Consider the following 13737-nt stretch of genomic DNA (forward strand, 5'->3'; position numbering starts at 1 on the left):
GCCTTTTATTTCTTTGTGTTGTCTGATTGCAGAGGCTAAGACTTCCAATGCTATGTTGAATAACAGTGGTGAGAGTGGACATCCCTGTCTTGTTTCTGACCTTAGGGGGAAAGCTCTGTTTTTCCCCATTGAGGATGATATTAGTGTTGGATTGCTCGTATACGGCTTTTATCATCTCGAGGTATGATCCTTCTATCCCTACTTTCTTGAGGGTTTTTATCAAGAAAGAATGCTGTATTTTTTGAAATGCTTTCTCTGCATCTATTGAGAGGACCACATGGTTCTTGTCCTTTCTTTTATTGATGTGATGAATCACGTGAATTGTTTTGCGGATATTGAACCAGCCCTGCATCCCAGGTATAAATCCTACTTGGTCATGGTGAATAATTTTTTTTAATGTATTGTTGGATCCGGTTGGCTAATATCTTGTTGAGGATTTTTGCATACATGTTCATCAGGGAAATTGGTCTATAGTTCTCCTTTTTAGTGGGGTCTCTGTCTGGTTTTGGAATCAGGGTAATGAATACACAGTAAAATCCTAGTGCCTGGTCTTAAACCCTGGTTCCACTGTTTATAACTGTGTGAGCTTGAGCAAATTCTCATACATAACATTGGAATAATGTACCTCCCTCATAGGGCTATTGTGATGATTAAATTAGAATTATGTACGTATATATGTATATGCCTACATACGCGTGCACACACACAGTGCTTATTAGGTAGTAAGAGCTCATTAAATGTCAGCTCTTATTATTTGTTGCTGCTGTCAGAGAGGAACTAGATGAATGGCGATGGGGCTGATACTGAGCTCTGTGCACCACTCTTTGTGAGAGTGGAAGCGTGGCCTCTGAGTGTCAGGAGCCACTTCTTCATTTGTGCTCTGGGTTTCTTCTGACGTGGACTCTCAGGATTCCCTCACTACCTTTTCTCCTGTGTCTTCCTGTTCTCATCCTGGCTCACTGCTGTCAGTTTGTAAACATTCCCAAGTGTCTCATTACTCACAGGCAAAATAACCAGCAAAATTGATTCCTTTATGTCCCATCTCCCATTTTCTGCTCCAACCCTGTAACTTGGCTCATTCTTATTTGTCTCCATGACCCCATTTCCACCACTTGACTGAATCGCATTGTGTTGTCATTAGAAGTACTTCCTCTTGCTTTAATACTCTCCCCCTTATTTCATGCCTGTTTGAATTCTCCTTTGCCACCAACCTCTTGGGCTCTTCTTCAGTTTTCTTTTCTTGATTTTCCTCATCCTGCTCCTTTGTGGCTTTTCCTTATGGTGCTGACTTATGTTCCTTTTTCTTCTCACCATACCATACATCCCTGCTAATTTCATCTACTTTTATGTCTTCTCCCTTTCTTTTGTAATATGCTCATGACTGTCATCTCCAGCCCAGACCTCTCCCCTCAGGCACAACCAAAAAGCATATTGGGCTTCTCCATTGAACGTCTGACGGGCACATCAAGCCTACAACATTGAAAATATGTTCACTCTTCTTCTCAAACCTGCTTGTCTAATGTTCTCAAGCTCAGAACAAAGCACCAATGGCCTTCACCAGTTTCTTACCTAGAAGCCCATTTGACTCTTACTTTACCTGCTATCTAATCAACCACCAGATCTCTTCAGTTACCCTAAATATATCTGTTCTCGCTGCTTCCCTCACCACTTCGTTAATATCCTGGTTCCAGACACTTTTCTCACTTGGATGGCTCTGTCTCCTTCCCTCCTCTCCAGGGCTGTTTCTCTCTAGTCTTGTTTCCCTCCAATCCATCATCACAGGAAGAGAAATATTTTAAAAACAGAAATCGAATTATTAGCACGCTTCCTAGAACCTTTTAGCAACATCTTGTTGCCCTTGAAGTTCAGACTCTTCAATAAGCTGGCCAAGCTCTGTGTGTTTGGACCCCTCTTTCTCCATCATCTGTACCTGTGTGGTCTCCCACACTCTGCCCTTCTCCCATGCTGCACTTCTTTAAGTTCCCTGACAGGGTCACCTGCCATGTGCTGGGTGTTCACATGGGTGCTTCTGGTGGCTTACTCCCTGCTTCTGTGGGTGGGCAGCCTCGGAGTTTTTACAACCTAAATTACACTCATCCCTTAAGTCTTAGCAAAAATACCCTTTTCTCTGAAATGTCTTTCCAAGCCCTTGATTAGGCAAGGCCCCTTTTCTGTGCGCCATTGTAGCTTGTACTTCTTGTTCCAACAAAATGATTATAGTTATTTATCTGCATTCTGCCTTGACCTGTAACCCCTGGAAACAGTAATCACGTTTGTCTTGCTGTGTGATTGAAAGAACAAAATTTTGCTTTGGTGCGTACTGTTGCTGTTCTTCATTTGTTCATTTCTTCCTTCCTACATTCCTATAATGAGTGTGTACTGAGATGGTGCCTTATGCTGGCCACTCTACTGGGTATGGGATTGTGGTAGTGAATAAGACACGAGAGGGCCTTGCTCCTTTAGAGTTTATAGTCAGGGGAGGAGTCAAATAGTAAATAAGGAAATAAGTAAGTGAATGGTAGGATACTAGTAAGTACCACGAAGAAAAGAAAATAGGAACCTATAGAATAATGGGGTAGGGGATGATAGTAAATGGGATGGCCAGGGAAGGCCAGTCTGATGAGGTGAGTTTGAACTAAGATATGGATGACGAGAGAAAGCCAGCTGTACAAAGATCAAAGGGAATATGTCCAGGCACAGGAAAGAAAGAGTTTCTGTGGCCGTGATGCAGCTGTGACGGAGGGACGTCAGGAAGGCCAGGCAGGCAGAGTGATGTGCGGTGGGAAATGAGTGGTGGCAGGTCCTAGAGGGCTTTGCGCTCACGAAGAGGAGTTGGGATTGTATTGGAAGGAGGCTTCTCTCTGGTTCAGGATATATGCTCTATTTATGCTCCAGCTAAAGCTAAGGTGTACGAGGAAAACAGCTGCTTGAGTTTCAAGGTGAGGTATAGGCAGTTGACTTAAGGCAAATATCTGTGATCCTAGCAAAAACTCTTATAACACTGCTTTGAGCAAGGGCAAGAATAAGTGCTGATTACATGACAGGCTATATGTTTTCTTTTTTTTAATTTTTTTTTTTTTTAGCTTTTATTCATTTTTGAGAGCGATACAGTGTGAGTGGGGGAGGGGCAGAGAGAAAGAGGCAGAATCTGAACCAGGCTCCAGACTTTGAGCTGTCAGCACACAGCCTGACATGGGACTCGAACCCACCAACCGTGAGATCGTGACCTGAGCTGAAGTTGGACACTCAACCAACTGAGCCACTCAGGCACCCCGACAGGCTATATGTTTTTTAAAAGCTGCCAAGGTACATTTTATATGTCATGGGCCATAAACTTGTAGGTATTGATAATATGACCATCTAGTGAGAGTGCCTGATGCTACCACCGAAATGATAGACCTTTTATAACTCTATTTTTGTGGGTACAGAATTTTATGGCTTAAAAAAGAGCATTGCTAGGAACGTTTAATCCCGAAAAATGTCAGATCCCCAACATAGGATGCTGAACAGATAATGTTGACGAGCTGTATTTTTAATCATCTTTCACTTGGATGAACTTTTGTTAAAAATGAATCAATAATGGAGAAATCACAGGTTGTAGGAGCCTCAGACAAGACAACGCATGTGAAAGCACTTGAAATTATAAATGTTCTCACAAGGCATAAGTTATTATTACTGTCATTACAGCCAATTCTTTTTAACCAAATACTGAAACTGGTATACAAGTTGAGACTTTAAAGACTGGCTGTCTCAACCGAGATGAGAAAATATGCAATGCCAAAACACCTCTTTTCTAACCAACATGCCTATGAATTTGGTTGGTCAGCTTACGTGTGCAGAGGCTAATAATGTACACGTATTAATCTACTCAGCAAAGACTGAGTACCTACTGTTTGACAGCTAGCCCCTTAGTGGCTCTGGGGATAAAGTCATGTACTAGACAGGCACACATATGCCTTCATGGAACCTAAAATCCAGGGGATAGTGAACATGGTGTGTGTGAAATAATGATCACTTCTGCTTTTTTTTTTTAAATAAAGTGGCCACATTTTATAGATGTAAACTATTAAAAGTAGATAAATGCTTATAAGGATGTTGTATATTGTGAATGTCTAAATATTTTTTATTCCTTTGAACAAACTTTCCATTGGGTTTGATTTTGAATCCCTTTCAAAGACCTTTTTTTATAATAAAATTTTAAAAATGTTTATTTTCACAGAGAAACAGAGAAAGCACAAGCAGGGGAGGGGCAGAGAGAGAGGGAGAGAGAGAATCCCAAGTAGGCTCTGCACTGTCAGTACACAGCCCGACGTGGGCTCGAACTCACCAACTGTGCCACATGACCTAAGCCGAAATCAAGTTGGACGCTCAACCACCTGAGCCACCCAGGCACCCCTGTCTCGAATGCCTCTTGCACAGTGGATTTCTCCACCTCAAAGTTGGTGGGTGGGTTGGTCTTGCTGAGGCTGGGACAGAAAATTTATGTGCTGTGACCAGTTAAGAGCTCAGACGTTGAAGGCATGCTGTCTGGATTTGAATTACCCCTCCCCTGCTAATATGCTTGTGCCTCAGTTTCTTCATCTGCAAAGTTAGGCTAGTAATAGATTTTTGCAAAGATTGAATCGAACGATGTGGACAATATGGTTTGTCAGTGCCTGGCACCTTGCACAATCTGATTTCATATAAACTGTGTGTTATGGTTATTACCTTTCGGCCTGCCTTCTCCATTCATAGTACAGTTACATAACCTTCTCCAGTTCAGCTGCACAGCGGGCTTGGGGAAGTCTGCAGTGTTGGCTGTTTTCTGGGATGTGTTAATAGTGCTGTAGGAAGCGTGTTTTTGACAGGAGGTCACAGAGGTTCGAGAGCCTCTGGTGATGTGTCATATTCACTCATTACCAACTCTCTCAGGAGCTCTAACGGTTTGTAATTGACTTTCCTTTGCGGGGTGAAAAAAAGGAAACGGGACAGTATTATTTTACTCTGTTACCCTGAAATAAGGCAGAATTTGGTGGGGGTGGGGAGGCAAGGCTGGCTAATAAGCCTTGAATAAGGCAGACATGTTCTGAGTAAATAAGTATGCTCACAAAATGACTGCTTAAGAGAGTAACTTTAATTTAGATTTGACACAATTAATGGTAAATATTTTATATCAGATCTAATTTACACATGTATGTATACCCTCAAAAGTCTGAAACTGAAATAGTTTCACAAAACAATACACATTCTTTTGTAATGCAACATTTTCTATTCCATTCTCTTCCCTGTAATTCCATTTCATTCCCTTGCATTCTTTGGAAAGAGACCCGTAGTGTGAAAAATATTGACATAAGAAATAACTGGACCTAATAAGAATAAGGATATGAGTAAGAAGAATTAAGTGGGATAGTCTTCCCCTATACGTCTTAAATATTTTCAAAGTAATTGTCCTATCCCTTATGCAAAAAACAAAACAAAAAACCCAAATAACCAAAACCACTTGATATTTAGTTCTTACTGTACTTTTACAGAGGTTAGCTCAATTTGACTTTTCAAATTTGTAATCTTTTCTATCCCAGCAAAGTTGTGGATTTATCATCATTAGGGCAGAAAGTCAGTGCAGTGCAGGCCGAAAACCTGGCTTCTACCTCTGACTTTGTCATTACTCATGTTTTCCTGCCTTCTTGAGTCTCAGCTTGGGGTGGGAGGGGTGTTAAAATATTTATTGTATTTAAAGTAATTAATTTCATAACATCCATTCCTTTCTCTTCTACTTTTGGGCTGTTTGAGGGCTAGCTGAGATACATACTTGAAACAGTTTTGTAAGCTAGCGTGCTCTTCACAAATTGGACTGTTGGATTCTGTATTTGTAACCCTTACCTTCTCTTTACGAAATTTCTTGTAGATTTCTCAGTTGAATACACTGATAGCCCTTTTACTGGGAGAACTTCTACCTGGAGATAGGCAGAAAATCATGACAATTTGTACCATAGACGTCCATGCCAGAGATGTGGTGGCCAAACTTATTTCTCAGAAGGCAAGTTCATAGAAATTTCATGTATTGTGTGTTGTTTCCTAAAAGTGGTGTTTATTGTCAAGAGTACTTCCAAGAAAGGTGTTTTTTAAGTTGTATATTTTTAATTAGTTCTATGAATTTAGTTACACTTACTGTGAGTGACTTTGATTTAAGTAATTATCTTCATGAGAGTTATCCCAAGTCTTGCACATTAGAGTTTTGCCAAGTCAGGAACCTCCAATCCATACCATCTCAAAAACTAACCTAGGATGTAAGAACCTCGTGAAGTCACCGTGTTCGTTTCCCTGTCTTCAGGCTTTCCTACACATCATCATCTTGGTCTGCTGGCCTGTGATTATCACCTCTCTGGCTTACCCGGCCAATAGCAAAAAGATTGTCATTTAAAACTTCTCTGTGTGCCTTTGATTAGTTTCCTTTGGAAGAAAGAGGAATAGTGGTCACCCCTTGTCTTTTTTTTTTTTTTTTTTTTTTTTTTTTTTAAGGCTAAATGACATTCTTTGCAGAAGTCACTTTCAGGACATGAATATCCTTCTGACCTCTGTACAGAGCCTTTGTGTCTCCTAAATACTGGCACTGTTTCATGTGAAAAAATTTTCTCAGCTTTTTGCTAAAATACATTTCTACTTAGAAATGTCACAAGTGTGCTTGTCTCCTGAACAACATTGGTGAATCATGCCTGTTGGCTACTTTCTCCTCACCCCTCTTTTTTCTGCTGGTGATGGCACTCTAAAGGAAGACCATTCCTTTTACAATATGAATGCATGTATGTATTTTGAAACGTTTCCTGTTGTTTTTGTAGCTCTTTCTCAATTTATTAAAATCAAAGTGAATTTTCATTCTCTCCAGAAAGTGCCAGCGCTGCTTCTTTGTGTAAGCCATAAATGTAAAAAATACTTCTTCCAAGTTCAGGACCATCAGTGATATTGTGTAATTGCTAATCCAAAACTGATCCCCTCTACCACTTACCAGGTATTCTCATTTTGATAATGGACCATTGGTAACTATTCTTTGAATATGACCTTGCACCTTTTTACATACTTTATTATGTTTTTTCAGTGGTGATGGCTTACAGTAGGATGAATTATGATTTAAAATATGTCCTTTGTACTCAAAGAGGTAAAGACTTTGTCTAATTTCCGATCATCTAATATATACAGTTGTACAATGTTGAGATGTATTTAGGCATCAGAACATTTAGTAGATAATAATTTTGGTAACTTAAATGGTTCCCAAGAAGTCCTAGGGTCACAAATGTATTGAAAGAGACTGGAATTGTTTTTTCAAATTGGGAAAAGAATGGATAGGATTAAGAAAAGAAAGAATGGCAATGAAAAAAAAATACTGTGATTTAATTTAATGAAAGATGAAGTGGAAAATCTCTGTACTAAAAGCAAAACTGGCTTTAGAATGGACTTTGTTGGAAGTATAGTTTATTGATACCTCTGACATGAAGAAATTATGGTTTATATGTTTTACTACAGAGTGTATTTTTCCGTCTGATTTCAATGAGGAGAGTATAAAGTTAGAAAAGGGATCAAATCCCCTGGGCTGATTCATAAAAGGGGAAAAAAGCATTGCTTGAACAAATTGATATTGTTTTACAGTAAAAGCCTTCTTAAAATGAAGACTTTTATTACACATAGTTTTGATGAAGTATTGAACCATCTACATGCAGTTGTGATTTGCAATAGCATGAAGAGATTACTGTCTTGTGAGAATTTTAGAAATAAAATGTGAATCAGCAGAATTGATTAGGTGAATAAAGTGTGTTGCCCCAAAACATACAGTGTCCTTGTAATATCTTGTGATATGTAATGATCTTGTGATATTTTCAGGTTGTCAGTCCCCAAGCCTTTGCTTGGCTTTCTCAACTTCGTCACCAGTGGGAGGACTCCCAGAAACACTGCTTCGTAAATATTTGTGATGCCCAGTTCCAGTACTTCTATGAATATTTAGGAAACAGTCCTCGGCTAGTGATCACTCCTTTAACTGACAGGTAACAAGGATAAGTGGAAGTCAGCTGAGAAAAAGTGAACCAGAATAGTCCCCTAGTGTGGGTAAGGGTGTGTGAGATGGAACAGAAAGGTGTGAGAGAAAATGATGAACAAACGTGGAAACTATGAAAACGTGTGTAAATGGGCTAATGGAGTCGCATGGTAGACATTGACTTTAGTTTGAGACAAGGTAAATAGAACCAAATTAGAGAAGCAGAGATAGAGACACTGGATAGACAGATCATGAAATCATGAGCAGATTAATATGGCAGAGGGCAGCCCTTGTGATCATTGAGTCCATTCTCTCCTGTTATCCATGGCTAACATTCTGATTCCAGGGTTTGTAACTGCCTCCCACAATTGCATACCTTTATGGAAAGTGTAAACATAGGAATTGCCTACATTCAGATTAATTTTTGAGGGATTACCTACAGTGAAGAAAAGAAGAGTGGGAACATAGGTCCATGAAATGGTTTAACAAACACTTAGGAAATACTGTGCTGAGTGCTTTTCCAGAATTAATTAAAGAGACAGGGGTCCTGCTCTCATAGAATGCACTTTCTCGTTGACTGTGGCATGTGAATGGCTGGGAATGAGGAGGAACAATAATCAAATTAACAAAGTTATTTTAGGTGGTGTAATATATGGTAAAACAAAAATGAAATAGGGTGATATGTTAAAAAACATTTTGAATGGAGAGTCCACTATAGATTGGTTATGGGAATATTTGAGTTGGGACGTAAATGACAAGTAGGAACTAGCTATGCAAACATCCTAAGGCAGAAAGTGACAGGCAGAGACAAGTGCACAGTTTCTAAGATGAGAAAGACATCAGCCCATTCGAGAGATAAACACAGAGCCAATATGGCTCAAGTAGGTCAAAGGGGAGGGGATTACCATTATTAAAAGTTCATTGCCACTTGACTTTAAGTCAATATATACATACCGTCAGAATGTTGTAGGTAAGGATAAGCCACTTTGGCATGAAATTCCGTATTAGTATTCCATCCTCTGTTGAATTACTTGGTGAGAGAAAGCATGTATATTCATGGGCATTCGTGAAAGATGAAAGACACCTCAAAATCACAAGAGTGTTCCTACTTATCCAGTTTCACCATACATACAGTTTATCTGGGAATGAAAGTGTAGGCATTTTTTTTTTCTGGGCTCCTGGGTGTCTCGGTTGAGCATCTGACTTCAATTCAGGTCATGATCTCGCATTTGTGGGTTCAAGCCCCACATCAGGCTCTCTGCTGACAACTCAGATCCTAGAGCCTGCTTTGGATTCTCTGTCTCCTTCTCTTTCTGCCCCTCCTCTGCTTGCGCTCCGTCCCTCTCCATCTCTTAAAAAAAAAAAAAAAAAAAAAAAAAAGAAGAAAAGAAAAAAAAAGTGTCAGCAGTTTTAAATATGTCAGTAAAGCTGGCTTGTGTTGATGATCTTAGGAAGTCCGTGAAATTCTTGCACTAGCTTTGTGATTATTCTTGCTTGTATTAATCTGCTCCCGATTTCATCACTGATAAATTGTAATTCTGTTTTTCTAATTCAGTTCTCTTTAACTTGTCTCTAACTAAAACTCTGTTTGCTATCTTAACTGGTTAATTTATGTACTTCTTTCAGTGTGAGAGATTAAAATTTGTATCTTGACAAAATCACTTGAGAGTAGTCAAAACTTCAAATGCTAAAAGTCTACTATATATGTGCCATTATAAATAAAGATGAGAAGAAGGGAGGCACAGGGTGTAGGAGAAGATGGGAAGAGACACTTCAGAGTGTGCCAGTAAGTGAGGACTAATAGCTTATTAACTTTTTGATTAAAAAAAAAAATCACTATGTGGTTTATTTGCAGCTTAAAAGGAAGCTGAATGTTCCTTTTGATAGAGTGAATGGTGCTGTGTAAGATGTTCACTTGGTGAACGTTTCTTTTCCATTACATTTTTTGGGTTGTTTACTAATTGTTTACATTAACACAATGTTGCCTTCCAAACATGCTCATTACATCTCGTATGATGTTGATCTTCCCCTTGTGTGTGGTAGGCAGGGCAGTCAACCTCCGCAACAGTTCCTGCTTCCCTACATGGGCAGGTTCAGAGACGTAGGTCAACCAGCTTGTAACTGAGCGACTTGGGCTGGAGTGCAGGTGGACTGGGTAGGAGTGTGAAGGATAAGCCGTTACAGAGAGACCCAAAACATAAGGAGGTCAAGTCCATGGAGGCAGATGTGTCACTTGCATAAGTAACAGTCCAGAGGAGAGGGGCTCAGTAGTACAGGCTGGCAAGTGGCCAACATGCCAAACAAGACTTCCGCCTTTGTTTTGGTAAGTGAAAGAAGGCAAAAGATCTAGAAGGAGCTGTTGTGGGATTTCTCTACAGCATTTCAGCACACAGTGTGTTCATTGGAGTTTGGTCACTTGGCTGCTCCTGGCTGGAGGGTGGGGGAAATCTAGGTGGAGCAAATAGCCACATGTCCAACCAAAACTTGGAACCATGAGAGAAGATTATTAGCAGATAGTCTGCACTATAAAAAAATACTGTAATTCCTAGTTCAGAGGTCTTTGCTTTCCATATTCATTGTAAGATTTGCTTAAACATGTGATGACCGTAAAATATAGATACACTTTACATTTGCATAAGTAATTGCTTCTGTTTGCCTAGCACTCTGAATTTTTTAAGGCATCTATCTTTGGCATTTTTTAATGAATCCGTACAATAAATTCCTCATATTACAGAGGCACGTTGTAATATGAAATGAGAGGCACATTGATGTCAAAAGACTTAAGATTAACATCTGATGATTGGCAAAGTAGACCCTAGTCCCTTGACTATAGATGTCCATGTGTATGTCTTTCTATTAGGTCCACTGTGTGTAGTAAGACAGAAGTAATTTATGAAAACCTCATGTTAGATCCTTGCTATTTGTTAGTTTTTCTTCTTTTACAAGTATTAAATTCTGTCTTTGTATAATTCTCCTCAGCCTGAGAACCTCTGAATCTTTCCTGTAAAAATAGGTATTATCATAATCTAAATGCATGTAGCAACATGTTCAAAATGAATTCCTGATATATATTTTAATGTAACAAATTTTGTTTTGTGTAGTTGCTTTATATATTGAAATACATATATATTTGCATACTTTACATTTATATATATTTACGTATCTCATCTCTTAATGTATTCATTAAGTATCAGTTTAATGAAGTCAGTGTTTAATTCATCACCAAGATTTCTGTTTTTCTTTTATAAACAATAGTTTTGAGACATTGTCTGCCATAATAATAGTATCTCTACCTAGACATATCAGAAATTCAATGGCATTACAAATCAAGTGTTATTTGTATTGATACACAGCTCTTAGAAAATAAGAAAAAGCAATACATGCTTTATTTTTTTAAGTAGCCAACCTAAAATTAAATTTGGTATAAATTATTATTCTGACTCTTGTTATTGCCATAACAAATCCTAGGTATATTAATATTGATTGTTATGACCATATTGTAGAGCCTGACTTCTTAAACTAAAAAAACAAAGTTGTATTCTCCATTATGTTTTCTAGAAATATGATATCAGCCTGTAACATTGGTATTTTTTGTTATTGAAAGGTGTTACATCACTTTAACTCAATCACTTCATTTAACCATGAGTGGAGCCCCAGCTGGCCCAGCAGGTACAGGAAAAACAGAAACCACCAAAGATCTTGGACGTGCCCTTGGCATGATGGTTTATGTATTCAACTGTTCAGAGCAAATGGACTACAAAGTAAGATAGTCATAAAATGTTATATTCTGACAATATTATTTATTCCTGATTTGGAATGATTGAAACTAATAGCTCAAAACCTTCTTCTGTTAAATTCTCAATGGCTCGCTTTATGATTTAGTCCATAGGAAATATCTATAAGGGATTGGTGCAGACAGGAGCTTGGGGCTGCTTTGATGAATTCAATCGAATTTCTGTGGAGGTTCTGTCAGTGGTGGCAGTGCAAGTGAAAATGATACATGATGCCATCAGAAACAGGAAAAAGAGGTGAGTAGCGCCTGGCTTCTTTCTATTGTTACGGATACAAACAGAAACATAAAATAGTGAAGCAAACCTCGTCTTCTTCGCTGGCTGCCTATCTGCGTCTTGTAAAATGGATGAAAGCAAACCTCATCTTCTTCTCTTGCTGCCTATCTGTGTCTCGTGAAATGGATAAAATAAGAGGAACTGGTTTATTTTGAAGAATGATTTTGAATAACCTCCTATTTTTGTTAGCGGTTTTTAATTGTTGAATGCAACAAAGGTGTACTACATTTATACATAAAAAAATAAACCCTCTTGATGATGCTAAATCTGCTTAGCATCTGTTCTGTTCATGTTCTGTAATCTATCTTAGCGTTCTGTTCTAACTTGACCTTCTGTTTGCACTGGACACAATCGGTCCCTCCATTCTGCCGGACACGCTTCTTCACATTGGTTCCAAGACACCACCATCCTCCTGGTTTTTTCCCAGCTTCAGGGATGCCCCTGGGCTGATTTCTTCTCATCTACAAAATCAGAAAAAGTATAGTAACTATCTTACTGATCATCGTGGTACCTAAATGCAGAGCCCTGGGACAAGTGTCTGGCACATAGTCAGCCCTGTATCAGTGTTTGCTGTTATTTTTTGTTATTATTTTCTGACCTATCAGTATTAGAGGTCACAAGGCTCAATCTTTGGGTCTCATTCCCTTGGTAATTCCACCCAGTCATGTGGCTTTGAGAACCATCTGTCTGCTGGTGGCTGCTGGGTGCCCAGACTTCCTTTCTCTGATACCTTGACCTCCAAAGACAGTGCCTGTTGGAGCGTCTCAGGACTCCACTTGCTGCCCCATAGGCCTGTTATATTTAATAGATGCAAAATCAAAATCCTGGTGTCTCCACCAACACTGCTTGCTCAATGTTCCATCACAGTAGAGTACACACTATGCTCTGCTCGTTACTCAGTTACTCCAAAAAACTTCCCAGATATATCCAGAGCCTAACAGTGTCTCAACATGATGCCACATTCTAAAAGACAAAACATGACTGGCACTTGGAGACTGATGGCTTAATTTGAGAAGTTAGTATTATAGTGGTTTTCTTTATAACATTTGTTTGTGGTTTTCTTTGCACTATTTTTTTTTTTTTAAATTTTTTTTTTTTTTTCAACGTTTATTTATTTTTGGGACAGAGAGAGACAGAGCATGAACGGGTGAGGGGCAGAGAGAGAAGGAGACACAGAATCGGAAACAGGCTCCAGGCTCCGAGCCATCAGCCCAGAGCCTGATGCGGGGCTCGAACTCACAGACCGCGAGATCGTGACCTGGCTGAAGTCGGACGCTTAACCGACTGTGCCACCCAGGCGCCCCTGCACTATTTTTTGTATACAGGGAAATCTCATTTTATCTGGCCTACCCACTTACTCGCACTCCTTAGGGCATTTTGCTCAGCTAGCTGTCTTATCCATAGGGACGGTTCAATCTCCCAGTGAGGGAAAGCCCCTGGAAACTGTGACTCTATTATAGAAGCTTTCACTTATTGTATATGACATCTAGAAATTCCCACCTCTTAAAAAACCTCTCAGTGCTTCTATCACATGGCTCTGGGATACCACTTGACTATGACCACATGTCTGCTGCCTTACCTGCCCCTGCTCTAAGACCATGTTAGAGAAGATTAGATTCTTTCCTTTTTGACTCCCCCCCCCGCCCCCGATGTATTTCATTTAGTTTT

General features: G+C 39.4%; 1 protein-coding gene across 2 annotated transcripts in view; it reads left to right on the top strand.

The window, feature by feature from the left end:
• DNAH11 (dynein axonemal heavy chain 11) overlaps nt 1–13737 on the top strand; it is a 355616-nt gene that overhangs the window by 142290 nt on the left and 199589 nt on the right. For both annotated transcript variants that reach the window (XM_047849106.1, XM_047849105.1), the window contains exons 31-34: nt 5885–6016; nt 7852–8012; nt 11607–11763; nt 11885–12030. In XM_047849106.1, coding sequence (XP_047705062.1) covers nt 5885–6016; nt 7852–8012; nt 11607–11763; nt 11885–12030 — 596 coding nt within the window. The remainder of the gene's footprint in view (nt 1–5884; nt 6017–7851; nt 8013–11606; nt 11764–11884; nt 12031–13737) is intronic.

The sequence above is a fragment of the Prionailurus viverrinus genome, chromosome A2, assembly GCF_022837055.1.
Source record: "Prionailurus viverrinus isolate Anna chromosome A2, UM_Priviv_1.0, whole genome shotgun sequence".
NCBI lineage: Eukaryota > Metazoa > Chordata > Mammalia > Carnivora > Felidae > Prionailurus > Prionailurus viverrinus.